The following is a 24,714-nucleotide window of genomic DNA, read 5'->3' as shown; positions in this document are numbered from 1 at the left end:
TCATTAAACATCTGGACCTTTTGAACTAACTTACAAGAATCTGTGATTTCATTTGAAATAGGACATATATTAATTCCATGCTGTAAAAATAAATGCTTTAAAACTTAACCCTGTTCCTCCATCAATCTTGCTCCCTTTCTGTTATAAAGGCCACAGTGTTTGAAGGTTTGTACTTGCGGCAGCATGTCATATAAACGAAAAATTCACATTTAGTAGCACTTTGCACAACATTAAAATGTTAAAGTAAATAATGAATTGTTTTCAAATGTAGTCTCTGTCATAATATAGGGAAATGCAGCAGTTAGTCTGCGCACACAAGATCCTTCAAACAGCAAAGGAGATGAACAAGCCGATAATCTGTTTAGGTAAAATTGGTTGCACATAAATGTTGGTTAACACACTGAAGAACTTTTCTACTGTTCTGCAAGGCAAGTTCTGGCCACTATTTGGCCAATCAAGGGGAATTTTGTGCTGGATAATTGCTTTCCAGACAGTACAGAGTTGAGAACTACAAATCAGTTTACTGATGCGTAAAATTGCAAAGTCCTGTTCAAGGTCTCCAGAATAGAGATTACACTAATAACTTTTAACTAACAAGTGACAGCTAGCACTAAGTCATGTTTACTATAAAACAAGACCAGTGTCATTCCATACGTATTCTTTTGGCGAGTTCTAATTGGGATTGCGTCTGAGAAGTGCAGAGTAACAAGGTAAAATAATGCAATTTAAAAAATCAGCATTTTAAGGTGACAAAATGCAGACCTCCCATTCCTGGACTAAAGGGTAACAATTACATTAGAAAATAATGAGGAAATCTCACCAGGCACTGACCAGAGGCTTTGGCACCTGAAAGGAACTGCCTCAAAATTACACAATAAGAGTGGAAGGACTAACGTTCAGGCTAGAAAATGCAGCAATGAACGAATCCATCAGGATGTCACAAAAATAAATGAATTAAATTGAATCACTTCAGATATCAGCTTCTAACTCAACAGTTTTTAGCAACAAGTGATGACCAGCTTCCTATTATGTAAACAATTACCCATCACAAATACGAATTGCAAATATTAAAAAGAAAACTGCTGAGAAAACTGACCAGAAGGCTAATGATAAATTTGAAACTATTCCCTCTTCCATGGAAAGGATGAACAAATATTGCCTCTGAGTTTACAGCTAAGCCAATGCCTGGACCACCGTGGAAACATTAACTCATGCCTTACTCATACAAAAATGGAAACAGGTTTTTCTCAATGCTTTAAATTTTGCGATACATATGCATAGACTGCTTGATAAACTAAACATAAAAATAACAAAATGCCTTTATTCAAGTAAAAAATTAAGCTCAAAAGCAAACCTTACATTGAGGTATAATTTTTATAAAGCCATGACTATTGCCTTGTGGGTTATGTGCAAAACATTCAAATGTGGTTTGAAAATCTTCTTCGATGATTTTGGAGATTGATAAGGTTCTCAAAGATACCACTGTATGCTTAGCTTCTTTTTTGTCGCTGTGGAGGTATAAAAATAAAACAATTTGTAAATGTTCATCATTTGGTGCACAATTATTCAGAATGTTGCTCCTTTGAAAAAGCATTACATTGAAAAACATCAGTCCAAATAGATACAGTAATTAAATGTTAGCTGTGGATATTTTGTGTTTAGCTACCAAGACTGAGATGTGTTTAAACTTATGTGTGACTCTATGTCATTGCCCAATTACATCAAGAGGTTAGTAAGTATTTAGCTTTGGAAATCTTTCACCATCCTGCTTTCAAAGAGAAGACAGAACATCAAGAGTTTAGAAAGCAGAAATACCTGACTTCCTTTTATTATATTTTTAAGACTTTGAAATTACGGCAGAAAAAGTGTGACATTTGAGCTTATCACCAGTAATATGGGTCATGATGAATTTGCAGTTCCTGGAAATGATTTTAATCTCTTTCTCAAGTAGTAGGGAAATTACATATGCCCCAATCATTTGTCCCACTTGAAGCATAGGAGAATCATCATCAAAATATAGAGAAAGTGACATGGAGTATTATTTTCAGTCTCATGAACATGCTGTCACTAAGTTTCCTGATTTCATGAGTCATAGTAGTGGGTATAAACATTTATCTATTTACACTGAGCTTGTTTTTTTTATTGGCCACTGGGAAATTGTTTTCATGGTTATTTCAAGGCAATGTGTTTAAAAGAAAAATGTACACAGTGCAACTTCCTTTAATTGTCTCTAACTTTTTGCATCTATCTTACACACAATTCTTGTCTTCTGTTATTGGTGCCATCCACTAGTCGTCCTCGGCCCCAGAGAAGTAGCTGGAACATACATCTTGCTGAATCACAATGATTTGGCATATGTACACATTTGGGGATAAATTTCCATCAGGAGCCAGTTTTGCTAAGTACAAGTTGGCCTCAGAGAGTAATCGGAACAGAGCATGGAAAATCTTGGTGCCCCAACCTACCACATTCTCACCTGATAAATCTGCTACCTGAACACTATACTCACCAACAGAGAGGGCATTGATTTCTGATTGTTGAGTATGCTCAGGTGAAGATCAATAGCTTAATGCAGACTAACAATTAAGGGAACAGGGCAGGAAAGAGCAGTTGATGTAAAGTCTTTGACCCAAAAGCATTACAGTAAGGAAAATTTGTAATTTCTTTAAAGTTTGTAATTGTGTCTAAGAATGCATGAAATAGCTTTTTAAAAATTTGCACAAATCTTAAAGGGATCAATTGTAATTTTCTTGAATAATATAACTCTTGGTTCATGTGAACCAGTAACCCTTTGACCTGTAAACAGTATCAGTAAGATGGACATTAAGATACTAAATGCCACGCGACCAGACACAAAGAAGGCAGACAAAGCAGTTGCTAATATAAGAATGAAGGTGCATCACAGTAGAGAGGAGAACAGAGAAGGCACATACATGAATACACAAGTTTATATGAAATACTTCGATAGGACAGAAAGCTGAAGGTTTGTGAGTTGTACAGTTTTAATGCTTTTGGTTCAGTTTCGCTAGATCAAACCAGACTACGTAACTGGGTTTATTAAAGTGGCTCATAAAAGGATCTCTGGGGAAAATTACCACCAGCATGGTTGTGAACCTGTTTTTTGACAAAGTTTTGCAGGAGTGAACAGCCTGTGGGAGTCTTGTGTGAAATATATTTGTGAGTGAATACATCTTAAGGGCTGAATTGATTCTGTGGGAAACTCTTTTTTACCAAAGGCAGAGTTAAGAACATGGAACCATGGTAATATCACCTGCCCCAGGGAGTGACGTTAATGCTAATGTGCAAATAAGGTAATGTGCATATATTATATCTGCTCTGTAATTTGAAATTTACCTTTGTCTTTAAAATATCATTTGCCTGCTAGCTCAAGTTTTATTTGCATTAGGACTCAATTTCTTACGATTAAAGTTACAAAATGTAAAATCTTAATTACAGAGCTAACAAGGTGTAGAGCTGGGTGAACACAGCAGGCCAAGCAACACTAGAGGAGCAGGAATGCTGACATTTTGAGTCTAGACCCTTCTTCAGAAAATTTTTCTGAAGAAAGTTCTAAGCTTGAAACGTCAGCCTTCCTGCTCCTCTGATGCTGCTTGGCCTGCTGTGTTCATCCAGCTCTACAACTTGTTATCTCAGATTCTCCAGCATCTGCAGTTCCTGCTGTCTCTGAAACATCTTAATTGTTTGTTTGGGTGGCCATTTTGTGATTTTGGTTTATAATTTCCCCATAGACATTGTAACATAATTTAAAAGTAATTATTATTGGCACATAAGAAGCCACAGCACATTTTGGAATTTGCAGTAGTAGAAGCATTTCAATTTTTGAATGGACTTCTACTGTTAAAATAAAATTGCAACAAAAGAAACAGAAAAAATAATTGCAACAAAGCACCATGATAAATGTCTTTGACTGTGCCTAATATTAATTGCAGAAAATTCATATGTAGGCCACTTTAGATTGGGGTGGAACATCTTAAGTGAAACTAAGATGGATTTCAGCACATGAGTCAACAAAGGCATAAAACAATGAGAAAATGTGAGAAAGGATTATGACATGCTTAACATATTTGCGCTCACATTTCATTGATCTTTTACACAGAGTTCTTCCCTTACTTACATCCTAATTATATAAGTACAAGATAATTCCATTCTATGTAATGATGAAGGAAAGATAGGACCTTTGTATCATTAAATATACGTTTGTAAATTTCACATTAATATCTTATGACAGACACAACAAGACTTAAGTGGCTTAAGTCCAGCAAAGTCTTTTTCATAATCACTAGGCGCATTTACAGATTTTATTTCCATTATCCCACACTTCTCTAATAAGCAATCAATTTGGTTAAGGATTAAAGTAAAACATACATTTTGTTTCCTTGCTTAATTCTGACCATATCTTCGGGAATATCAGTGTTATTCATTTTCCAGGTAAGCCTTGAAATTGCTTCCACTTCGCCTGATCCCAGAAGAACTTCACAGATCATATTTAGCTCTGACCCTGTGAAATAATCATAAAAAATTATGCAGTCTTAAAATACAGAAATATAATTAATAAAATAATGCTGCAGACTTTCAAGTTTAATCAAAGTGATTACTGCCAACATAAGAAAACATCACTGCACCCCACTGCACCACACAACCAGCCCAGCTCCTCCACTCCACCCACTGCATCCCAAAACCAGCCCAACCTGTCTCTGCCTCCCTAACCTGTTCTTCCTCTCACCCATCCCTTCCTCCCACCCCAAGCCGCACCCCCATCTACCTACTAACCTCATCCCACCTCCTTGACCTGTCCGTCTTCCCTGGACTGACCTATCCCCTCCTTACCTCCCCACCTATACTCTCTCCACCTATCTTCTTTTCTCTCCACCTTCGGTCCGCCTCCCCCTCTCTCCCTATTTATTCCAGAACCCTCACCCCATCCCCCTCTCTGATGAAGGGTCTAGGCCCGAAACGTCAGCTTTTGTGCTCCTGAGATGCTGCTTGGCCTGCTGTGTTCATCCAGCCTCACATTTTATTATCTTTGATTCTCCAGCATCTGCAGTTCCCATTATCACTCATAAGAAAACATAAGTCTGGTTTCCTGTCACACAGTATGTTTCTTGTTTCACATTTAAAGAATAAAGTTAAAATTACACAGAGGAATTTAGTGGAACCTGAAGGATTTCCTAATGATACCTCTAAATTATTAACCTTTTACTTTAATTATTTGAGTCATAAAGAACAATAGGAAATTAATAAAACCCAAACAATATCACTAATTGAACTAACATAATTAAACAGTTTCACATAGTAACTATTTAACAGTACATTATTCAATGCTGAAAAATAAATCTGCCATTATGCTTCAGTATGGGACAAATAATGGATTAATAAATCTTTCAAGAAAGAAACAAAATAAAATGGCAACTGAGGATATATCTACAATTGTTGAACACTGCATTGAATGCAAAAAGCAATAAAGTATTCAGTGAAAAAATGAAGGGCTGCTCCTCTAGCTTATGTTGAGTTTAATTAGGAGGCTGCAGAAAACAAAGGCTAGAAAGGTCAAATTGAGAGCAATGCACAAAAGTGAAATGATGGGCAGCCGAAAGCACAGGATCATGCCTGCAGACTAAAAGGAAGTGATCAATAAGGCCCACCTATCTTCTTTTCTCTCCATCTTTGGTTCCCTAACCTGTTCTTCCTCTCACCCATCCCTTCCTCCCACCCCAAGCCACACCTCCATTTCCTACCTACTAACCTCATCCCACCTCCTTGACCTGTCCGTCTTCCCTGGACTGATCTATCCCCTCCCTACCTCCCCACCTATACTCTCTCCAACTATCTTCTTTTCTCTCCATCTTCGGTCCGCCTCCCCCTCTGTCCCTATTTATTCCAGAACCCTCACCCCACCCCCCTCTCTGATGAAGGGTCTAGGCCCGAAACGTCAGCTTTTGTGCTCCTGAGATGCTGCTTGGCCTGCTGTGTTCATCCAGCCTCACATTTTATTATCTTGGATTCTCCAGCATCAGCAGTTCCCATTATCTCTGATCAATAAGGTAGTCAGTCTTCAGCTCTTGGTTTCCCCAGTACAGAGGGGGATCACATTGTAAGCAGCAAATGCAGAGTGCCACATTGGAAGACTCTAACAGAACTAGACAGGATAGATGCAGAATGGAAGTTCCCGATAGCTGGGGAACCCAGAATCAGGGTCAGAGTCTAAGGATCTACAGGGTTAACAGTTTAGACCTCAGATGAGGAGAAATTTCTTCATCTAGAGAGTGATACATCTGTGGAATCCACTTTCAGAGAAAGCAGTTGAGGCTAAGCATTGTATGATTTAAAAAAAAAACAGTTGGATAAAGCAGTTGGGACTAAATGATATAGGGAAAAACAGAAACAAGCTATTGAATTGGACGATCAGCCATGATCATAATGAATGGCAGAGCAGGCCAAAACTACTCCTATAATCTGTTTCCATGTAAGAAACCACTGTTTTACATGGACAGGATATTCAGGGCTTTGAAGGTTAGAAGGCTGAGGCAATAGGGCAGGTGTTGCATCTCTGATTCTCGCACAGAATGAAGCTGTGAGAAAGGCAAGCGGCGTGGAAAGGAGTTGACCGCGGAGTGACCAGGGTGTCACACAAGGCACAGTTCCTTCAAAATGCTGCTGCACACAAGCCAGGGAAAGAGGTATGTTGTGGGGGAATCTCACCAGCTGTGGTGAAAATGAAGATGGATGATCATTGAATATGGAAACAGATCGAGTGGAAGTTGAGGACCGGTGAACTCTATACGACCATTAGATATAGGAGAAGAATAAGGTCATAGAGACTGCCCCACCTTTCTGTCATAGCTGATATGTTTCTCAACCCAATTCTCTTGCCTTCTCCCCATAATTTGATCCCCTTTCTAATCAAGAACTTATCTATCTCTGCCCTAAACAGATTCTTGGCTTGGCCTCCACGACCTTCAGCAGCAACGGGATGAACAGATTCACCACCCTTTGGCTGAAGAAATTCCTCCTCATCTCAGTTCTGAAGGATCATCCCTTCTAGGCTCTGCCCTCGGTTCCTAGTCTCTCCTTCTAGTGGAAACATTTTCTTTACATCCACTCTATCCAAGCTTATCAGTACCCTGTGAGTTTCAATGATATCCCCCTCATCCTTCTAAACTCCATTGGGTCCAGACCCAAAAGTCATCAACCACTTTTCATATGATAAGCCCGTCATCTCCAGGATCATTCTTATAAATTTCCTCTGGACCCCCTTCAAGGTCAGCACACCCTTCCTTATATATGGAGCCAAAATTGCTCACAACATTCCAAATGCAGTCTGGCCAGAATCTTATACAGCGTAAGCAATATATCCCTGCTATAGTATTCTAGCCCTCTTGAAATGAATGCTAACATTGCATTTGCCTTCCTAACTATCTACTGAACTTCTCTAATAACTTTAAGAAAATCGTGAGTTAGGACAAAGCTCTTTTGTGCTTCAGATTTCAGAAGCCTTGTCCCATTTAGAAAAGAGTCCACACTTCTATTCTTCCTACCAAAGTGCATAATTTTACACTTGCCCACATTGTATTTCACCCACCATTCTTTGCCTGTTCTCCTAGCCTTCTGAAACCTCCCTGCCTCCTCGACACTACCTATCCCTCCACTTATCTTTATATCATCTGCCAACTTAACAACAATGTCCTCAGTTCCTTCTACCAAATTGTTAATGCAGAATGTGAATAGTTGTGGTCCTAACACTGACACCTGTGGAACTCTACTAGTCACTAGCTGCCATCCTGAAAAAGACCCAGCCAGTCAGCCAATCATCTATCAATGTCAATACCTTGCACTTAACACCATGGGCTCTTATCTAATTTAGCAGCCTCCTGTGCGACACCTTGTCAAATGCCTTGTGGAAATCCAAATAGATCACATCTGGTGGATTTCCTTTGTCTAGCTTGCTCATTACCTCCTCAAAGAATGCTAACATAGAACATAGAACATAGAAAAGTACAGCACAGTACAGGCCCTTCGGCCCACGATGTTGTGCCGTGGAATAACCCTCATCCAAAAAAAAATAACCTAACCTACATTCCCCTCAATTCACTTCTGTCCATGTGCATGTCCAGCAGTTGCTTAAATGTCACTAATGACTCTGCTTCCACGACTACCACTGGTAAGCTATTCCATGCGCTCACAACTGTCTGGGTGAAGAACCTCTCTCTGATGTCTCCTCTATACCTTCCTCCTAACACCTTAAAATTATGACCCCTCGTGGCAGTCAATCCTGCCCTGGGGAAAAGTCTCTGGCTATCGACTCTATCCATGCCTCTCATTACCTTGTACACCTCGATCAGATCACCTCTCTTCCTCCTTCTCTCCAGAGAGAAAAGTCTGAGCTCAGTCAACCTTTCCTCGTAAGACAAGCCCTCCAGTCCAGGCAGCATCCTGGTAAACCTCCTTTGCACCCTCTCCAAAGCCTCCACATCTTTCCTATAATAGGGCGACCAGAACTGGGCACAATATTCCAAGTGTGGTCTCACCAGGGTTTTGTAGAGCTGCAGCACAACCTCGCGGCTCTTAAACTCAATCCCCTTGTTAATGAAAGCCAAAACACCATATGCTTTCTTAACCACCTTATCCACCTGGGTGGCAACTTTGAGGGAGCTATGCGCTTGAACGCCAAGATTCTGCTGTTCCTCCAAACTGCCGAGAATCCTGCCTTTAATCCTATATTCAGCATTTAAGTTCGACCTTCCAAAATGCATCACTTCGCATTTATCCAGGTTGAACTCCATCTGCCATTTCTCAGCCCAGCTTTGCATTCTGTCAATGTCTCGCTGAAGCCTGCAATAGCCCTTGATACTATCAACGGCACCTCCAACCTTTGTGTCATCAGCAAACATACTAACATACCCCTCAACCTCCTCATCCAAGTCATTTATAAAAACAACAAAGAGCAGAGGCCCAAGAACAGAGCCCTGCGGGACACCACTCAGCACTGACCTCCATGCAGAATACTTACCATCTACAACCACTCTCTGCCTCCTGTCAGCCAACCAATTCTGAATCCAGACAGCCAAATCACCCTGTATCCCATACCTCCTGACTTTATGAATGAGCCTGCGGTGGGGAACCTTATCAAATGCCTTGCTGAAGTCCATGTACACCACATCCACTGCTCGACCCTCGTCAACCTGTCTCGTGACTTCCTCAAAGAACTCAATAAGATTTGTAAGGCATGACCTGCCTCTCACAAAGCCATGCTGACTCCCTTTAATCACACTATGCTTTTCCAAATAGTCATAAATCCTATCCCTCGGAATTCTTTCCAAAACTTTGCTGACCACAGACATAAGACTGACTGGTCTGTAATTTCCAGGGATTTCCCTATTCCCTTTCTTGAAAAGTGGAACAACATTTGCCTCCCTCCAATCTTCTGGTACGACTCCCGTGGAGAGTGAGGAAGCAAAGATCTTCGCCAGCAGCTTAGCAACCTCCATTCTTGCTTCCCAGAGCAACCTAGGATAAATCTGGTCTGGCCCTGGGGACTTATCAATCTTAATGTTTGCCAAAATTTCCAGCACATTAACTTCCTCAATCTTGATCTGTTCAAGCCTGTTTTCCTGCTCCTCAAAGTCCTCATTCACAACAAGGTCCCTTTCCTTCGTGAAAACTGAAGCAAAAAACTCATTTAGGGCTTCCCCTATCTGCTCAGACTCCACGCACAAGTTCCCTACGCTATCTCTGATCGGTCTTACCTTCTCCCTGATCATTCTCTTATTCCTCACTTATGAGTAAAATGCCTTCGGGTTCTCCCTAATCCTTCCTGCCAAGCCTTTTTCGTGCCCCCTCCTGGCCCTCCTCAGTCCATTTTTGAGCTCCTTCTGAGCAAGCCTATAATCCTCTGAAGCTGTGCTAGATCCTTGCTTCCTCCACCTTACGTATGCTGCCTTTTTCTTTTTGACAAGAAGCACCTCCATACCCGTCATCCAAGGCTCCTTAATCTTACTCCTTCTTACCTGTCTCAGAGGAACAAATTTATACATCACTCGCAACAACTGCTCCTTAAACAGTCTCCACATGTCTGCTGTGCCCTTTCTGTGGAACAATTGCTCCCAATCTGTACTTCCCAACTCCTGCCTGATAGCGTCATAGTTTCTTTTTCCCCAGTTAAATATCTTCCCCTGGTAACTGCTCCTTTCCCTTTCCATGGCTATGGTAAATGTGAGGCTGTTGTGGTCACTGTCGCCAAAGTGTTCTCCCACCACAAGATCTGACACCTGTCAGATGCCGAGCACCAAATCCAAAATGGCCTCTCCCCTTGTCGGCCTGTCCACATACTGAGTAAGGAAACCCTCCTGAACACACCTGACAAAAACCGCTCCGTCCAAACCATCTGCACTAAGGAGGTTCCAATCAATATTGAGAAAGTTGAAGTCACCCATAACAACAACCCTGCTACGTTTGCACTTTTCAACAATCTGCCGGCCATTGAGTTCTTCGATCTCTCTACTGCTAGTTGGGGGTCTGTAGAAAACCCCCAGTGATGTGATTGCTCCCTTGCTGTTCCTAACTTCCACCCATACTGACTCAGTCGATAAACCTTCCTCGGCAACCTCAGCCCATACCACCTCAGTAGACGAGTCCTCAAAGGTTCTTTCAGCCGCCATTGTGCTGTCCTTGACCAACAAAGCCACACCTCCCCCTCTTTTACTACCTTCCCTGACCTTTATGAAAGATCTAAATCCTGGAACCTGCAACATCCATTCCTGACCCTGCTCTATCCATGTCTCCGAAATAGCAGATTTGTCAATTATGACCTTCCCTTGATGAAGCCATGCTGAGTCAGCCCTATTTTACCATGCGCTTCCAAGTTCTCTGTAATCACATTCTTAATAATGGACTCTAAAATTGTAATGACCCAGTTCAAGCTAACTGACCTATAATTTCCTTTCTTCTGCTTCCCTCCCTTCTTAAACAGGGGTGTTATATTAGCCATATTCTGCTCCCCGGGAACCGACCTAACTTCAGTAATTCCTGCAAGATCACTGACAAATGCCTCCACAATCTCTTCAGCTGTCTCTTTTAGAACTCTGAGGTGTAGTCTGTTTAATCTGGGTCATTAACCACCTTCAGACCTTCCAGCTTCTAGAGCACTTTCTCCTTAGATTCTTATGAAGAATCTGGGCAGAAGAGGAAGGGGTGAGAGAATATCTGTGAAATGCATTACGCATGGTCAAGGGCCCTAACAGTAGGTAAGAATCCATGGTTGAGGAAGAAGATTGAACTAGAAGAATGAAATAGGAAGAGGGTCACGAGGAAGTGTGGTCAAGGTTGCTGTGAGATTCTGCAGATCTGGAGTGTAGTTGATAGCCTATCCACACAAATGGAGATAGAAAATTTGAGAAAGGGCAAGGAAGTTCTAAAGATGGACTGGGTGTTGATGAGTGAAGGGTAGAAATTGGAACAAAGTCAATGAGATTTCCCATTGAGGGTGAGAACATGAAGTAGCTCTGACACACTCAGCAATGTACATGAAAAGGAGGTTAGGAGATAAAACTGGAAAAAAATGTGTTTCACACATCGCACGAGATGATAGGCTATAGCTAGTATCCATGTAAGTATGCAGTGCAGCATCTTTTACCTGGAGGAAAAGTAGGGAAAGATCATTCATGAAGAAAAAGTTCTTTGCTTTGAAAACAAGTTCAGCCAGGCAGACAAGGGAGTTGCATACATATCTGACATTGTTTCTGAGCTTTCCACTGATGTCACACCTGCCTTGGGTGTATGTTTAAATTACTCCTATAGTTTTCCTTGTTCAAATTGCTCAGTATCATTCAGACCATTCAACTACTGAACAAGCAAGGAAATCTCTAATTCCGTTTTCATGTTGACAGTTCACTAGACATCGTTTTAAGTTGTTAATGTGCATTTTGCTAATGTCTCTAACCACAGATATGACATATTGGTTACTTTGAGGGAAGAGAATTTACCAGTCTGACTGGGACTGTGAATGTTATCAAATAAACAATCACTTCTCGAGAAAATTACTTATTATCATTCAATCATTAAGTCTTCAACATTCATGTGATGAAATTAATGTGAAAAGTCATCAATATTTTACCGCCAGCATTACAATAAATATTGAAGTATTGTTAGATTATTTGATACAGAATCAAAGCTCAAGAAGGTATGGCTATTTCTTTATACTTACCAAGTTTTGCTTCAATTGTTTCATTTTTAGGACTTATCATTTCTGGTTGTATTGGATTATTTATTGTTCCTGAAACAATCAATTCAGAATGTAAAGATCACAACTGAAGATATTCTAAATGCAGCCACAAATGGGCAGGAATACAACTATTCAATTCCAGTAAATGATGACATTCATTTTGAGATGTTATAGAGTCGTTGCATCACAGAATATCTACAACACAGGACGGCATCACCTGTACATATATTGTCCTCTGTTTGGAGATTGTACAGCCTAAAATGTCCCTGGGCTTGAGATGATGTAAGTCAGTTGAAAGTGCAACTGAGAGGGAGAGAAGCCCAACAGGATCTGGAAATGTCAGGTCCCCAATATTTGCCCAAAGGTTTCAAGGGAGTGGATGAGGTCGTAAATGGCTAAATAAATCAGCAACACTAAGAGGGCAGAGGTTCTGCCAATTATTAATGTAACATACTCAGCACTCTCTTTATTTCCCTCGCTTCAGCAGAATTTTTCCCTAATCCCCGACAGGTTATTCTACTTCTATGAAGCAAAGTCTCTTCTCAACTTAAGGATGTCAATGGATCTAAAGGAAGGCAGAGAAAACATTTTGTGAACACTTGAAGGCCTTATTACAAGGGGAACAAATTGACATTGTGGAGGATACTGCCATAAAATGTGCGATGTGATAACAACTCATTGAACAAGCTGCAAAAAGTTGGAAATTGACTTTTGAAACAGCTTTGATGAAGCAATACAACTGAAACAAGGGAGAGCAGAATCCTGACTAGAGAATCCTCCTTTCTCAGGGAAAATCGCATACTCTCTGCCCAAGAGCCCTAAGAACTGTCCTGCTGAGTCACTGGAGGACACACAGACTATAGAGCATGGCAGATGTCATCCTCATTTCAATGGACAGAGAATTGCAGATTCTACTCTTTAACAGGTATTTTTTATATAAAGATGCACTTTAAGCTTCTCAGTAGGATTGATTTATGTCTCTTACCTTTCCCATCTAAATAAGAACAATGGAAGTATGTGTGTGTGTGTGAATTTCTTGTTAATTTCCCTTCTCCGTTTATGAAAAGTTGTAGGAAAGCCTTCCACCAACTTATCACTGAACAATCTCTCTTTCTCACTCTTGCCTCTTTGAAGATCCGCTCTCTGTTGTCCAACTCCCAGAATCATCTCTCTCTCTCTCTTTCTTATCTACCCATTCTATCAGTTGCAGTTTGGATGATATGCAAAGACCATAACAAACACTGTTTCTGCCTCCTAAAGATCACATTACTTTGTGAATATAGAGTAGGTGCTAGTGTTGTGGAGCAGCTGAATGATTACCTGACTTTTAAAATCTCTCATATGTACAAACTACTGCTGTAAGGCATTTTATACAAGTCACCCAGATATCACAAATACATAAGAAACAGAACTTGTGCCACAAAACTAATTTTATTGTATGTTTCAACTTATTTATGTGTGTAACACTGTATTAAGCAAATTTATGCACGTAGCAATTTGGATCACATCACAAATTTTACTTCAATCCTCCAAAATAATCTTTTCTAACTCCATTCCACAACTGAAGAGGCAGGTATCCTTTGCCTTATGCCTTTGTGTGCTGTTCTTCTATCCAATGCCTAAGGGCAAACCTCTGTCCTAAATTAGTTCTGTAAATATATCACAGTATTCAAACATCCACATTCTTGCTTTTGCTAGAAGACATAGATGAAGACTGATATGTTTATCAATTCACCTACCTTCTATTTTCAGTTGTGTTGTTCTTGTTACATTATATTTCTTCCCAAGATAATTGTATTCAAGTTTACATGTGTAATTTCCAGTATCTTCATCATCTGCATTGCTGATTATCAGTTTATCATAATTACTAAAATATTTTTTATTGTCAATTGTAATAGGGATACAATCCTGAAACAGAAAGCAATGGTCTAAATTTGTATAGCTTCATTTTTAACTTATCAATCACATTTTGTCAGCAAATTTGCATCCAATTTGAACATAATTTACGGGATGTGGAAAATTAAACCTGGAGGTTAGCAATAATCAATGCTAAGTAATATAATGAGCTGAAAATAAGGTTGTTAGCTAAAATAACTGCCTACTTTGTCATAATGGTGATAGATCACTGATACAATGCCACGTATTATTCAACCAGGAGAGAAATGTACAGTGGAGGTGGAAGTATAGATAGCCTGATTTTCAGGAATACATACCTGACCAGACCAGGCAAGCAGGACTCAATTGAAGAGGGGGAGAAATATCACTGGGGGTTTCCCTAAATGGGACAAACCTAAAAGTAAAAGTGTGGAGCTGGATGCACACAGCAGGCCAAGCAGCATCTCAGGAGCACAAAAGCTGATGTTGGGCCTGGACCCTTCATCAGAAATGGGGGAGGGGAGAAGGTTCTGAACTAAAAAGAGAGAGAAGGGGAGGTGGATTGAAGACGGATAGAAGAGAATATGGGTGGAGAGGAGATGGACAAGTTAAAGAGGCAAGGATGGAGCTAGTAGAGGCAAGTGTAGGTGAGGAGGTAGGGAGGGGATAGGTCAGTCCGAGGAGGATGGACAGATCAAGGGGGAGGGATGAGGTTAGTAGGTAGGAAACGGGGTGCGGCTTGAGATGGAAGGAGGGGATATATGAGAGGAAGAACAGGTTAGGGAGGCAGGGACGAGCTGGGCTAGTTTTAGGATGCAGTAGGGGGAGGGGAGATTTTGAAGCTTGTGAAATCTACAATGATACCATTGGGCGGCAGGGTTCCCAAGTGGAATATGAGTTGCTGTTCCTGCCACCTTCAGGTGGCATTGTTTTGGCTCTTCACCCTAATGAGAACAGAGATAATGGGAACTGCAGATGCTGGAGAATCCAAGATAACAAAGTGTGAGGCTGGATGAACACAGCAGGCCAAGCAGCATCTCAGGAGAACAAAAGCTGACGTTTTGAGCCCAGACCCATCATCAGAGAGGGGGATGGGGAGAGGGTTCTGAAATAAATAGGGAGAGAGGGGGAGGTGGACCGAAGATGGATAGAGGAGCAGCCCAGTGGTATCAATGTGGACTTCACAGCTTTAGAATCTCCCCTTTCCCCACTGCATCCCAAAACCAGCCCAGCTCGTCCCCGCCTCCCTAACCAGTTCTTCCTCTCACCTTTCCCCTCCTCCTACCTCAAGCCACATCTCCATTTCCCACCTACTAACCTCATCCCACCTCCTTGACCTGTCCGTCCTCCCCGGACTGACCTATCCCCTCCCCACCTCCCCACCTATACTCCCCTCTCCACCTATCTTCTCCTCTATCTATCTTCAGTCCGCCTCCCCTCTCTCCCTATTTACTTCAGAACCCTCTCCCCATGCCCCTCTCTGATGAACGGTCTAGGCCTGAAACATCAGCTTGTGTGCTCCTGAGATGCTGCTTGGCCTGGTGTGTTCATCCAGCTCCACACTTTGTTACCCTAATGAGAACATACTGTCTCCGGACTCTCGTTACCTAAGAAAGGGCAACAACACCAAAATCCCACAAATTCCTTTAAATTAATCTTGAGTCATCATCATTGTATATTTTTAAGATGAAGGTAGATTTTCATTGGGCAAGGGAGTCAAAAGTTATTGGGGGTAGGTGGGAATGTGGAGCTTGAAACACAAATAAATCAGTCAAGCCCTTCTTGAATTGTGAAGCAGGCTTAAGGGGCAGCAGTGTTGACCTATACTCTTAATTTGTACATTTGTTAAGTAAGAAAAATGCTAAAATCTGTTGTTATTTACATATTTAGTGAACTCAAACCCCAAAGGGAACTGATCACCCTCTTAATTGCTGCATTTAATATGATTAGTCTGCCACTTACTCCTTAGACGGGACACTTCTCAGTAAGGTGTGCATGCTTGTAGCATTAACATGTAGCATCACTCCACAAGAGGAAAGGAGTTAGTACAGTGACACCACCAATAGAGATTTGTTATACAAGGGCCCTGGCTTACCATGAGCCTAGTTATTGATCTATTGTTAGGATATGAAGACAGAGCACTTCTGTTAGGACTCATTGGATTGGAAGAGATAGTTTAGTGAGGATTAAGGATTGGTTAGTGAACAGAAAATAGAGTAAGATCATTTCTGGTCAAGAGGCTATAACTAGTGGAGTCTCAAAAGGATAGTCTTGATCTCCAATGTTAAATCTATTTAATACAAATGAAGGTAATCATGTTGATTTGAAATCATAGGGATTTGAATGTGTAATCTGAGTTTACTGATAATACAAGGTTAGATGTGAAAGGAGGTTATAATGAGGATAAAATAAGGGATTTAAACCAGTCAGGAGAGTGCAAAAGAATGTGGCAGATGGAATATTTTGTAGGGAAATGTGCTTCTGTCAAAAAGCAAAATGCAGAACATTTTGTAAATGAAAGACTTCAAAATGTTTTGAATTTTCAGGAGAATCTGGTGTCCTTGTAGAAAAGGAAAGCAAACATTATGCTAAGTTTTTATTGAAGCAATAGGATAACAAAAATAAAGATGTTTTAATGCAAGTGTGTGGGCATTTTGGTGAGAACTGGAGTACGATAAAAAGTCATAGTCTCCTTACCTAAGGACATAAATACTTACCTCAGACAGTGCGCAACAAAGGTTCATCAGTTGACTCCTAGGGTGAACCAATTACCCTATGAGGGGATAACAAGTAGACTGGAACTATATTCCTTCAAGACTACAAGAAACTACAGAGAGTCATGAACATAGACCAGTCCATCATCCATTGACTCCATCTATTCTTCCCACTGCCTTCGGAAAACAACCAACATAATCAGATTTTTCCCATTCTCTTCATCGGGCTGAAGATATGAAGGTTTCAATACAAACACAAATAGATTAAAGAACAGCTTCTTCCCGACTGTTAATAGGCTTTTCAACAGACCTCTCAAATTTCAATTCGGATCCCTTTCGCTGCACCTTCCCCGCAGCTTTAACGCTATTCTGTCACCCGGATGCATATCGTATAGTGCGATTTGCCTGCATTGCATGCAAAGCAACACTTTTCACTGTATCTTGGTACATGTGACAACAATAAATCAATCAATGAATAATAAGTGATCCAATTGAAATACATAGCACTGTTAAGAGGTTTGACAGGGTATACAGTGGGGAAATATTTTTCAAGAACTGGACATCATAGTATACAAATAAAACCATTCAGAAATGAAGGAGAAATTTCTTCACTCAAAGGATTGCAAATCTTAGCAATTTTCTATTCAAAAGAGCTGCGGATGCCTAGTTGTAAGCATATTTAAGTCAGAAACTGATAGATTCTTGGCTACTGATAGAATCAAGCAATGAGGAACTGAGGACATTGTAATGTTTTTATTCAGTGATGGAGTATGCTCAATAAGCAAGAAGTGCCTTGGTCCTATTTCTTTTGTCCTTCAGATTGATTGCAACTAGTAAAATTCCATTAAAAACTGTTGATGTCTATAATAAATGCAGTGAAAGTACGAAAATTTCAGATCAGCAGAAAGGCAGATGTTAATCTATTGTTTGTGTCTCCATAATTCTTCAAATAACCAAAGGCAAATGACCAATAAAGGTGATATACCTTTACATAGTGTTCAAAATTTTCAGAAATGACTTAAGTACTCCCAATCACCTAATTGATATCAACAGCAGGTGTTAGGTTAAGATCTATCCATCAAAATGTTGTGCATAAGAGTGCTTCTGGATATAAAAATCAAAAAGTCATGCAGCTTCATTGATGAGTGCTAGCATGAAATTAAACAAAATAGAAATTTGATGATTAAAAATCGTCTGGACATCTGTTCACTAAATATGCGCTAAACTGATATGTTGACTTAAGAACCAATTTAGAACACCTCCTTAAGGACACTTGTGGCACAGTGGTCACATCCCTACCTCCGGTTTAGCAGGGTTAGGCACATCTCTCAACATCAGCAAAACTAAAGAACTGATCATTGATTTCAGATAGAAAGGGGGAAAACTCACCCACATCATCTACATCAATGGAACTGAGGTTGAGAGTGAAAAGCATCAAGTGCCTCGGAGTGACTGAAACCAACAACCTGTCCTGGACCACCCACGTTAATATGATGGTCAAGAATGTGCGACAAGACCTCTTCTTCCTTAGGTAGCTCGGGAAATTTGACATGTCCATGAGGTCCCTCACCAACTTTTACAGATACACCATTGAAATCATAACGGTTTGGTATGGCAACTGGTCGGCCCAGGGCCAGAGGAAACTACAGCAGGTGGTGTGCACAGCCCAGACCATCACAGAAGCCAACCTTCCACCCATGGACTCTACTTACACGGCTCGCTGCCGCAAAAAGGTGGCCAACATTATCAAAAACCCCTTACACCGTTGAAACGTCCTCCTTCAACCTCTTCCGTCAGGCGGAAGATACAGGACCTGAACACATGAACAAGCAAGTTCAGGTTTAGCTTGTTTCCAGCCATTATCACACTGTTGAATGGACTCTAACCTCAAATAATGTAACCTGTATGCCTCTAAACCTTTTGGTCTGTACATCCTTTGTTTGTTGTGATCTGCCTGTATGACTTGTAAACACAGATTTTCACTGTACTTCGGAACACGTGACAATAAAACCAATCAATCAATCAAGTGTTACCTGCTCCAGGCAGGAGTTATCATGTGTCTGAGCAAGTTAATTAAAAGCATCGAAACTATCTCCTTAACAATTAAAATATCTGAAAGAAAATCACACCCTCTGTGGATTGTTTAAGCATTTTGCCTGACAATCATACCTTGAACCATTGCAGAACTGAAAGCGGTTGAAAATAGCCATCTATATCAGGGCAATAAATAAGTATAGAAGGAGGAGATTCTGTTTCAGGCAGCTCGAGTAAATTCTCATGAAAGCACTGACCATGGGATAATTGAAGCACTTGTATATGAAAAATGTCCATGACACAATAAGATGCATTCCTGAAATGATAATATTCATCACAATTATACAATAACTCATAAATAAAGCAAACTTACAAAATCTTGATTACAATTATAACAACATTAATCAACAAAATAACTATGAATTTAATTAAATCATTCTTTTAAGCAAATAATTCAGTTGCCTCAAAGAAATCTGTCTCAAAACATATTAATCTTCATGAATCTGTTTCCTTGGAACATCAAAGTATAGCATAGCTTGTAAGTTTCCATTGTATAGTACATAGTCATTCCTTTTAGTTTAATTGTAGCTTAGATTGGGTAATTTTGATGAGAAGCTGTCCTGAAAAGCTGTCATTGAATGTACTGAAATGTATGTTGCAACTGGGCCATTTCAAAATTCTTTAGGATTAAAAGCTCACAGAAACAGGAGGTTCGCTTCTAAACTGACGGTATAGTTTAATGCAAATAGGGCCAAGAATAGATAAAGAGGAATGCCAAAATACATTAAAGAATTTGCATTTTAAGAAGAAATTCCAGTCAAGACACAGGTCTTTAAACAGTGGATGTTAGTTAGTGATTTTAGGCCAGTATAATGTGGGGGGCAATTGTGGAGCAAATTGAACGGAAGAAACTGGAGGTGGGATGCAGGATTGTGAGACGCCTGAATGAAAAGTCACCCCAAAATCAGCTCCTACCAAAGCTTCTGGCTTCTAAACAAAAAAAAACAGATGTTTTTGGAATATGACAGATTGTTGTAGGAATTATGGAACTTAAGTAGAAATTTCCAGAAGGACTCACTGTGGAGGAGTTCACTATCTATAGAAATTCACTTCCTGTAGGCTGTCAGGTTACATCAATCTTTACATCTCTAATTCACATTGCAGCCCAGTTCACTTGTACAGGTCCAATCGCTCAATATCCTTTACAACCTCAACAGGTTAATGGATGGTTTGGTAAAATGGGGATGGCTACTGATAGGGATTCAGAAATGTCATTGGCTGATGGCCTCCACTCCACCAATAATCAATGGGCACAATGACACCGAAGAAGCACTAGCAACGACTGGCAATTCAAACTGGCAGTGGTTGCAGTTGATTTCTTTCCTAATGAAATACATCAACAACATTCTGCCATTGACTTAACAGGCATCCAAAAGAAGGGCAATGCCAGACTGCACCTCGGATAACCCTTCTTCAGAAGGTCTATGTCCGAAACTTCAGCTTTCCTGCTCCTATGATGCTGTGTTCATCCAGCTGTAGACCTTGTTACCTCAGATTCTCCAGCATCTACAGCTCCTACTATCTCTGAAACAGACTGCTCCTCAGCTGAGAATAGCACCATGTTCAGATCAGCATCAGCAACTCACTAAGATTAATTGCATGATATTGCCAGATTTGTCCTTTTCATCGATTCCATCTAAAGGGAGATAGTCCAGCCTGACTGAACTGAATCCTTGAATATTCATCCTCATGATTCCATATCTCATGCAAAAGTTAAAAGACAACAGTCAGAAAATTTAAACACTCAGGCCAGCTACTGTTCTTCTATTTTACTGCATTTTACCAGTACAACTCACACAAGCTACATTTACTAAACCAAGGATTGGGGGATTTTTCTTCAAAACTAGTGCGATTCAATTATTCAGCATATCTCTTTCTCCCTTAATATGAAAAGAAAAGCTTACCACAAGTAGCAAATGTAGGTCCCAGAGTCTCTCAGTGATGCAGGCAAAAACCAAAGATAAAGTTCCTTTGAATCGTTTTGCAATTTTGGTGTTGTGACTGTCACAGTATTCTTGATGCATTCAAATAAAAATGAATCATCAGGGTTCAATGAATCCACTGCATAAAACACTGTTAACTTAAATGCCTCGTATTCAAGAATTGATGCATTGTTTCCTTCATTTTGGAGATCAAAACAATCATCTGAACGTGTAAGGAGAAAATCTCTATTACATTAAGAAAACATTCTTTGTGAAGTTTAGTTTATACCAGCTGAGCATTATCAGATTGAAGTCAAGTTTACATCATGAGATTATGTGTATCACAAATTGGGTCAGAAGATATACACTAGAGTTACTGATTCAGAACCCAGATTGATTTAGTTCATGGAATGGAGCATAACTAGTAACTCATTAACTACACATTCAAATCTTAATTCACTAAGAATCTGGTTCAGTGAGGGCATGCTCTTCCCCATTAGTGCACAGAGCCAGTCTCACACCATGTGGAGGCAATGATGAGACCAAATGACCTGGTTTGACATTCTGTATTGAATTGCTAATGATCTTTTTTAACTGTACAATGTGAAAATTTATTAAATGGATCATTTTGTTCAATTTACCTGGTTTAGATACTATTAGACCGAGGTAGGTTGCAGCAAAGATTATCTCTGGTAAAGGTGCCATTCAATTTCTGCAGAAATTTGTAGAACCATGTGTTAATTTGTTATTTCAGGCATTGCAGTATTTTAATTCATACTCTACATGTAAGAAAAATAATACAGCAAGTTTACTTTAATGAAGTGACACTGCATGGAAGCAATTTGGTTTACACAGATGATTTAAAATGTTAACTGTTAAATTATATTTGGAATACAAACAATATTTCATTGCTCACTTGAGGAAAACTGGGTAGCGTTGATTAATAGAGTCACAAATAAATGGTGAACATGTGCTCCACTGTGAAATAAACAGACTGTACAATGTTAAATAGAAACTGAAAGAACTGTGGATGCTGAAAATCAGGAACAAAAGCTGAAATTGCTGGGAAACCTCAGCTGGTCTGGCAGCATCTGTGGAGAGGAATCAGAGTTAATACTTCAGGCCCAGTGACACTTCCCAAGAGCTGTGCTATGTTGTTTGCTTTTGTATATATGGTTCATATAACATGCAAAAAGACTAATAATCATTTCATAAAGTACGTTTGATTCAACACTTTTCTATACCATCAGAGATTATAAACAAAGAAGATGATTTCTGTGTTTCTACCTTCTAAACTGTTCCCACTTCTTTCCAGATCTAAAGTGATTCAACTACGTTAAAAATTTCTCTAAGCAAAGCAAATTTTAAAATTAAGTGTTTGCAGATCTGACAGGGACTCTTTCTGGTGTGCTGTTCTGGGGTTATGTCTTAATGCAGAAGTATTTCAGAGAATATTAGTTTGAGAAGGAAAGTACTCTCTTTGGGAAACTGAATTCCAAAGAAGTTGCATGGATTTAGAAGAAAACATTTCAGTTGCACCCTCCAGAGGTTGATTTTTAACTGAAGATCCCCCTTCACTCTACTTCACGAAGCCAACTGTCATTTTTGCAAAAGCAAATTACTAACCCTAGCAGATTCACAGTCTTATTCTGTTCATCAGTGACTGATTCATACCTTGCTTGCAGAAGGGGGAATGCAGACTGACATCACTGATTTCTGAATAAATTCCTTTTGTACCAGAGAAAATCAGGCAACTGAGAAAATGACATGCTTTGGAAACATGCTATCCACTAGAAAATCCATGGGCAGTTGTTGTATCAATGGTAATCCATTCTGGTCGATCACAGAGATAAATCTTGCACCACAAAACTTGTATCTTACTCCTAAACCACATCCATTGAACCTTTAAAGCAAATTCATACTTACAGAATAACCATTGGATAGGATAGTTTGACATAACCGTTTGTCCAAGAATATAGCAGTACAGAAGGACAAAAGTCGAAGTACTAAGGATTGTACTCACTGATATAAAGCCTCTTCTATCTTGTTTACTTCGTTTCATAATAGTAAGTCATTTTCCTGTCTTAGTGATTTCATTTAAGATAAAGGTAAAGTTTTCACAATCCTACCAAGACAGAGGGCTGCTCTCTCATTACAGTCATTAGACTAGTTTAACCGGAGAATTACCATGCCTCAGGCAGCGGAGATGTTGTGAAGGAGAGTTCATGGTAGACTCAGCTGGTGCAGGAATTGAACCCATGCTGTTGGTGTCATTCTGCATAACCATTAACATTACTGTAAATACTATTTTTGACAGAAAGTATGACAGGTAAGTGATCAACAGGGCATTCCGAAATAGAGGCACGCTTTCTCAAGTTTTTGAGACATAAAATATAGATACAACAGCCTTTAACTAATAGTGGCATTGTAGGTGGAGAGAACAAACTGTTCTCAGGGCATTCTGCAAACCCTGCTGCCCCCATGCTGACAGAGAGGCAAATAAGCTTGTGGAATGGTATTCCTACCATGCCCCCAACCCACATACAGGTAAACAAGCCCAGCAGTACAACATTGATAAATATTGTATCACCAGCCCTGTAGTAATGAATGTATATTTCATGATCTGTTCTTCCACCTCCTGTGAATTTCTTAACACCAAAACAACTGTTTTCCAGCAGTGTCCATTACAACCCGATGTATTTACATTCCCCAGTGCATCATGTAGCAATTCAGTAACATTGTTTTCTTTTGCTGATGGAGGATATTTTGATGCTTTGGGACAAATATATATCAAATATTGTACACTAAACCTGTAGATGCTGCAGAATGAAATAAAACATATACGCCTCTCATTTAATACACATATTGACACAGCTTATTGGCACTATGAATATATATAACTGTGCTGTGAGTTACAGGTTTGCACTATCAATTCCCAAGTCTGGGATAGAAAGCTCGTCTCCGTAATGGCAGCCACTGATTGCCGTAAAATCCTGTCTGTTTCAATAATATCCTTTAGGGGAAGGAAATTTGCCTTATCTAGTCCTGCATACATGGTTCCAGAGCCACTGCATTTGGCTTAATCCTTAAGTAGCCTCTAAATTGACCCAGGGGTCCATTCTATAGAAGGGTAATTAAGGATGGCCAACAAATGTTGGCCTTGCCAGTGACACCCGTTTTCCATAAAAGTATGGAAAAGATCCATGATGGGAGTATTATGGAACACCCTCTTTTAGCCAAGTGGAGAGCAGTTCCAAAAGCACTCAATCTTGAAGACATCAAGAACAAAGCAATCTGCTGGATCAGCACTGAACCACTACATTAAACATTTATTCCTTTCAGCACAGAAGCATGGTGACTGCAATATACACCATTTACAAGATGTGTTGCTGCAATCCCTCAAGATTCTTTCAAATACACCTCCCAAACCTGTGTACTGAAAGGAAAAGGCAAATGCATGAGTTCCACACCACCTTCAGATTCCCCTCCATCCATACACCATTGTAACTTGGAACTGTATCACCTTCCTTCACTGTCACTAGGTCAAAAGCCTTTAACTCCCTAACAGCTGTAGCTACACCAGATTGGGCAAAAGCTCAAGAAGAACAGTTATAGCGGGCAACACATGCTGACCTTGTCAATGATACCCATATCCAAAGAACAAATAGGGAAACCCAGCAATTTACAAAGTGAATTGAATGGTTATTATTAAATTAATTACATGTAAGAAAACTGAAATGCGTGATTCTAAAGAAACCCCTTTAGATCCAAGCCTACCTGGTACAGTCAGTATGGGTCCAAGCAGAAGAGCAGAATAAATGTTAATTTCAGTGCGTTAGTAAGTGTGACACTGCTGTGGTAAAATGACTGC

General features: G+C 40.0%; 1 protein-coding gene across 1 annotated transcript in view; it reads right to left on the bottom strand.

Annotated features, from left to right (window-relative positions):
* LOC125453255 (interleukin-1 receptor type 1-like) overlaps positions 1-24,688 on the bottom strand; it is a 49,170-nt gene extending 24,482 nt beyond the window's left edge. The window contains exons 1-8 of the mRNA XM_048532577.2: positions 24,621-24,688; positions 21,485-21,555; positions 20,826-21,066; positions 18,997-19,177; positions 13,978-14,146; positions 12,221-12,289; positions 4,387-4,519; positions 1,360-1,508 (exon numbers count right to left, since the gene is read on the bottom strand). Of these exons, the coding sequence (XP_048388534.2) occupies positions 1,360-1,508; positions 4,387-4,519; positions 12,221-12,289; positions 13,978-14,146; positions 18,997-19,177; positions 20,826-21,066; positions 21,485-21,548 (1,006 nt within the window). The 5' untranslated portion in view covers positions 21,549-21,555; positions 24,621-24,688. The remainder of the gene's footprint in view (positions 1-1,359; positions 1,509-4,386; positions 4,520-12,220; positions 12,290-13,977; positions 14,147-18,996; positions 19,178-20,825; positions 21,067-21,484; positions 21,556-24,620) is intronic.
* Positions 24,689-24,714: the final 26 nt, after the last annotated feature.

Source organism: Stegostoma tigrinum, chromosome 6, assembly GCF_030684315.1.
Source record: "Stegostoma tigrinum isolate sSteTig4 chromosome 6, sSteTig4.hap1, whole genome shotgun sequence".
NCBI lineage: Eukaryota > Metazoa > Chordata > Chondrichthyes > Orectolobiformes > Stegostomatidae > Stegostoma > Stegostoma tigrinum.
Note: the sequence above shows the minus strand (reverse complement) of the source record. Positions and strands in the feature narration are given on the sequence as shown.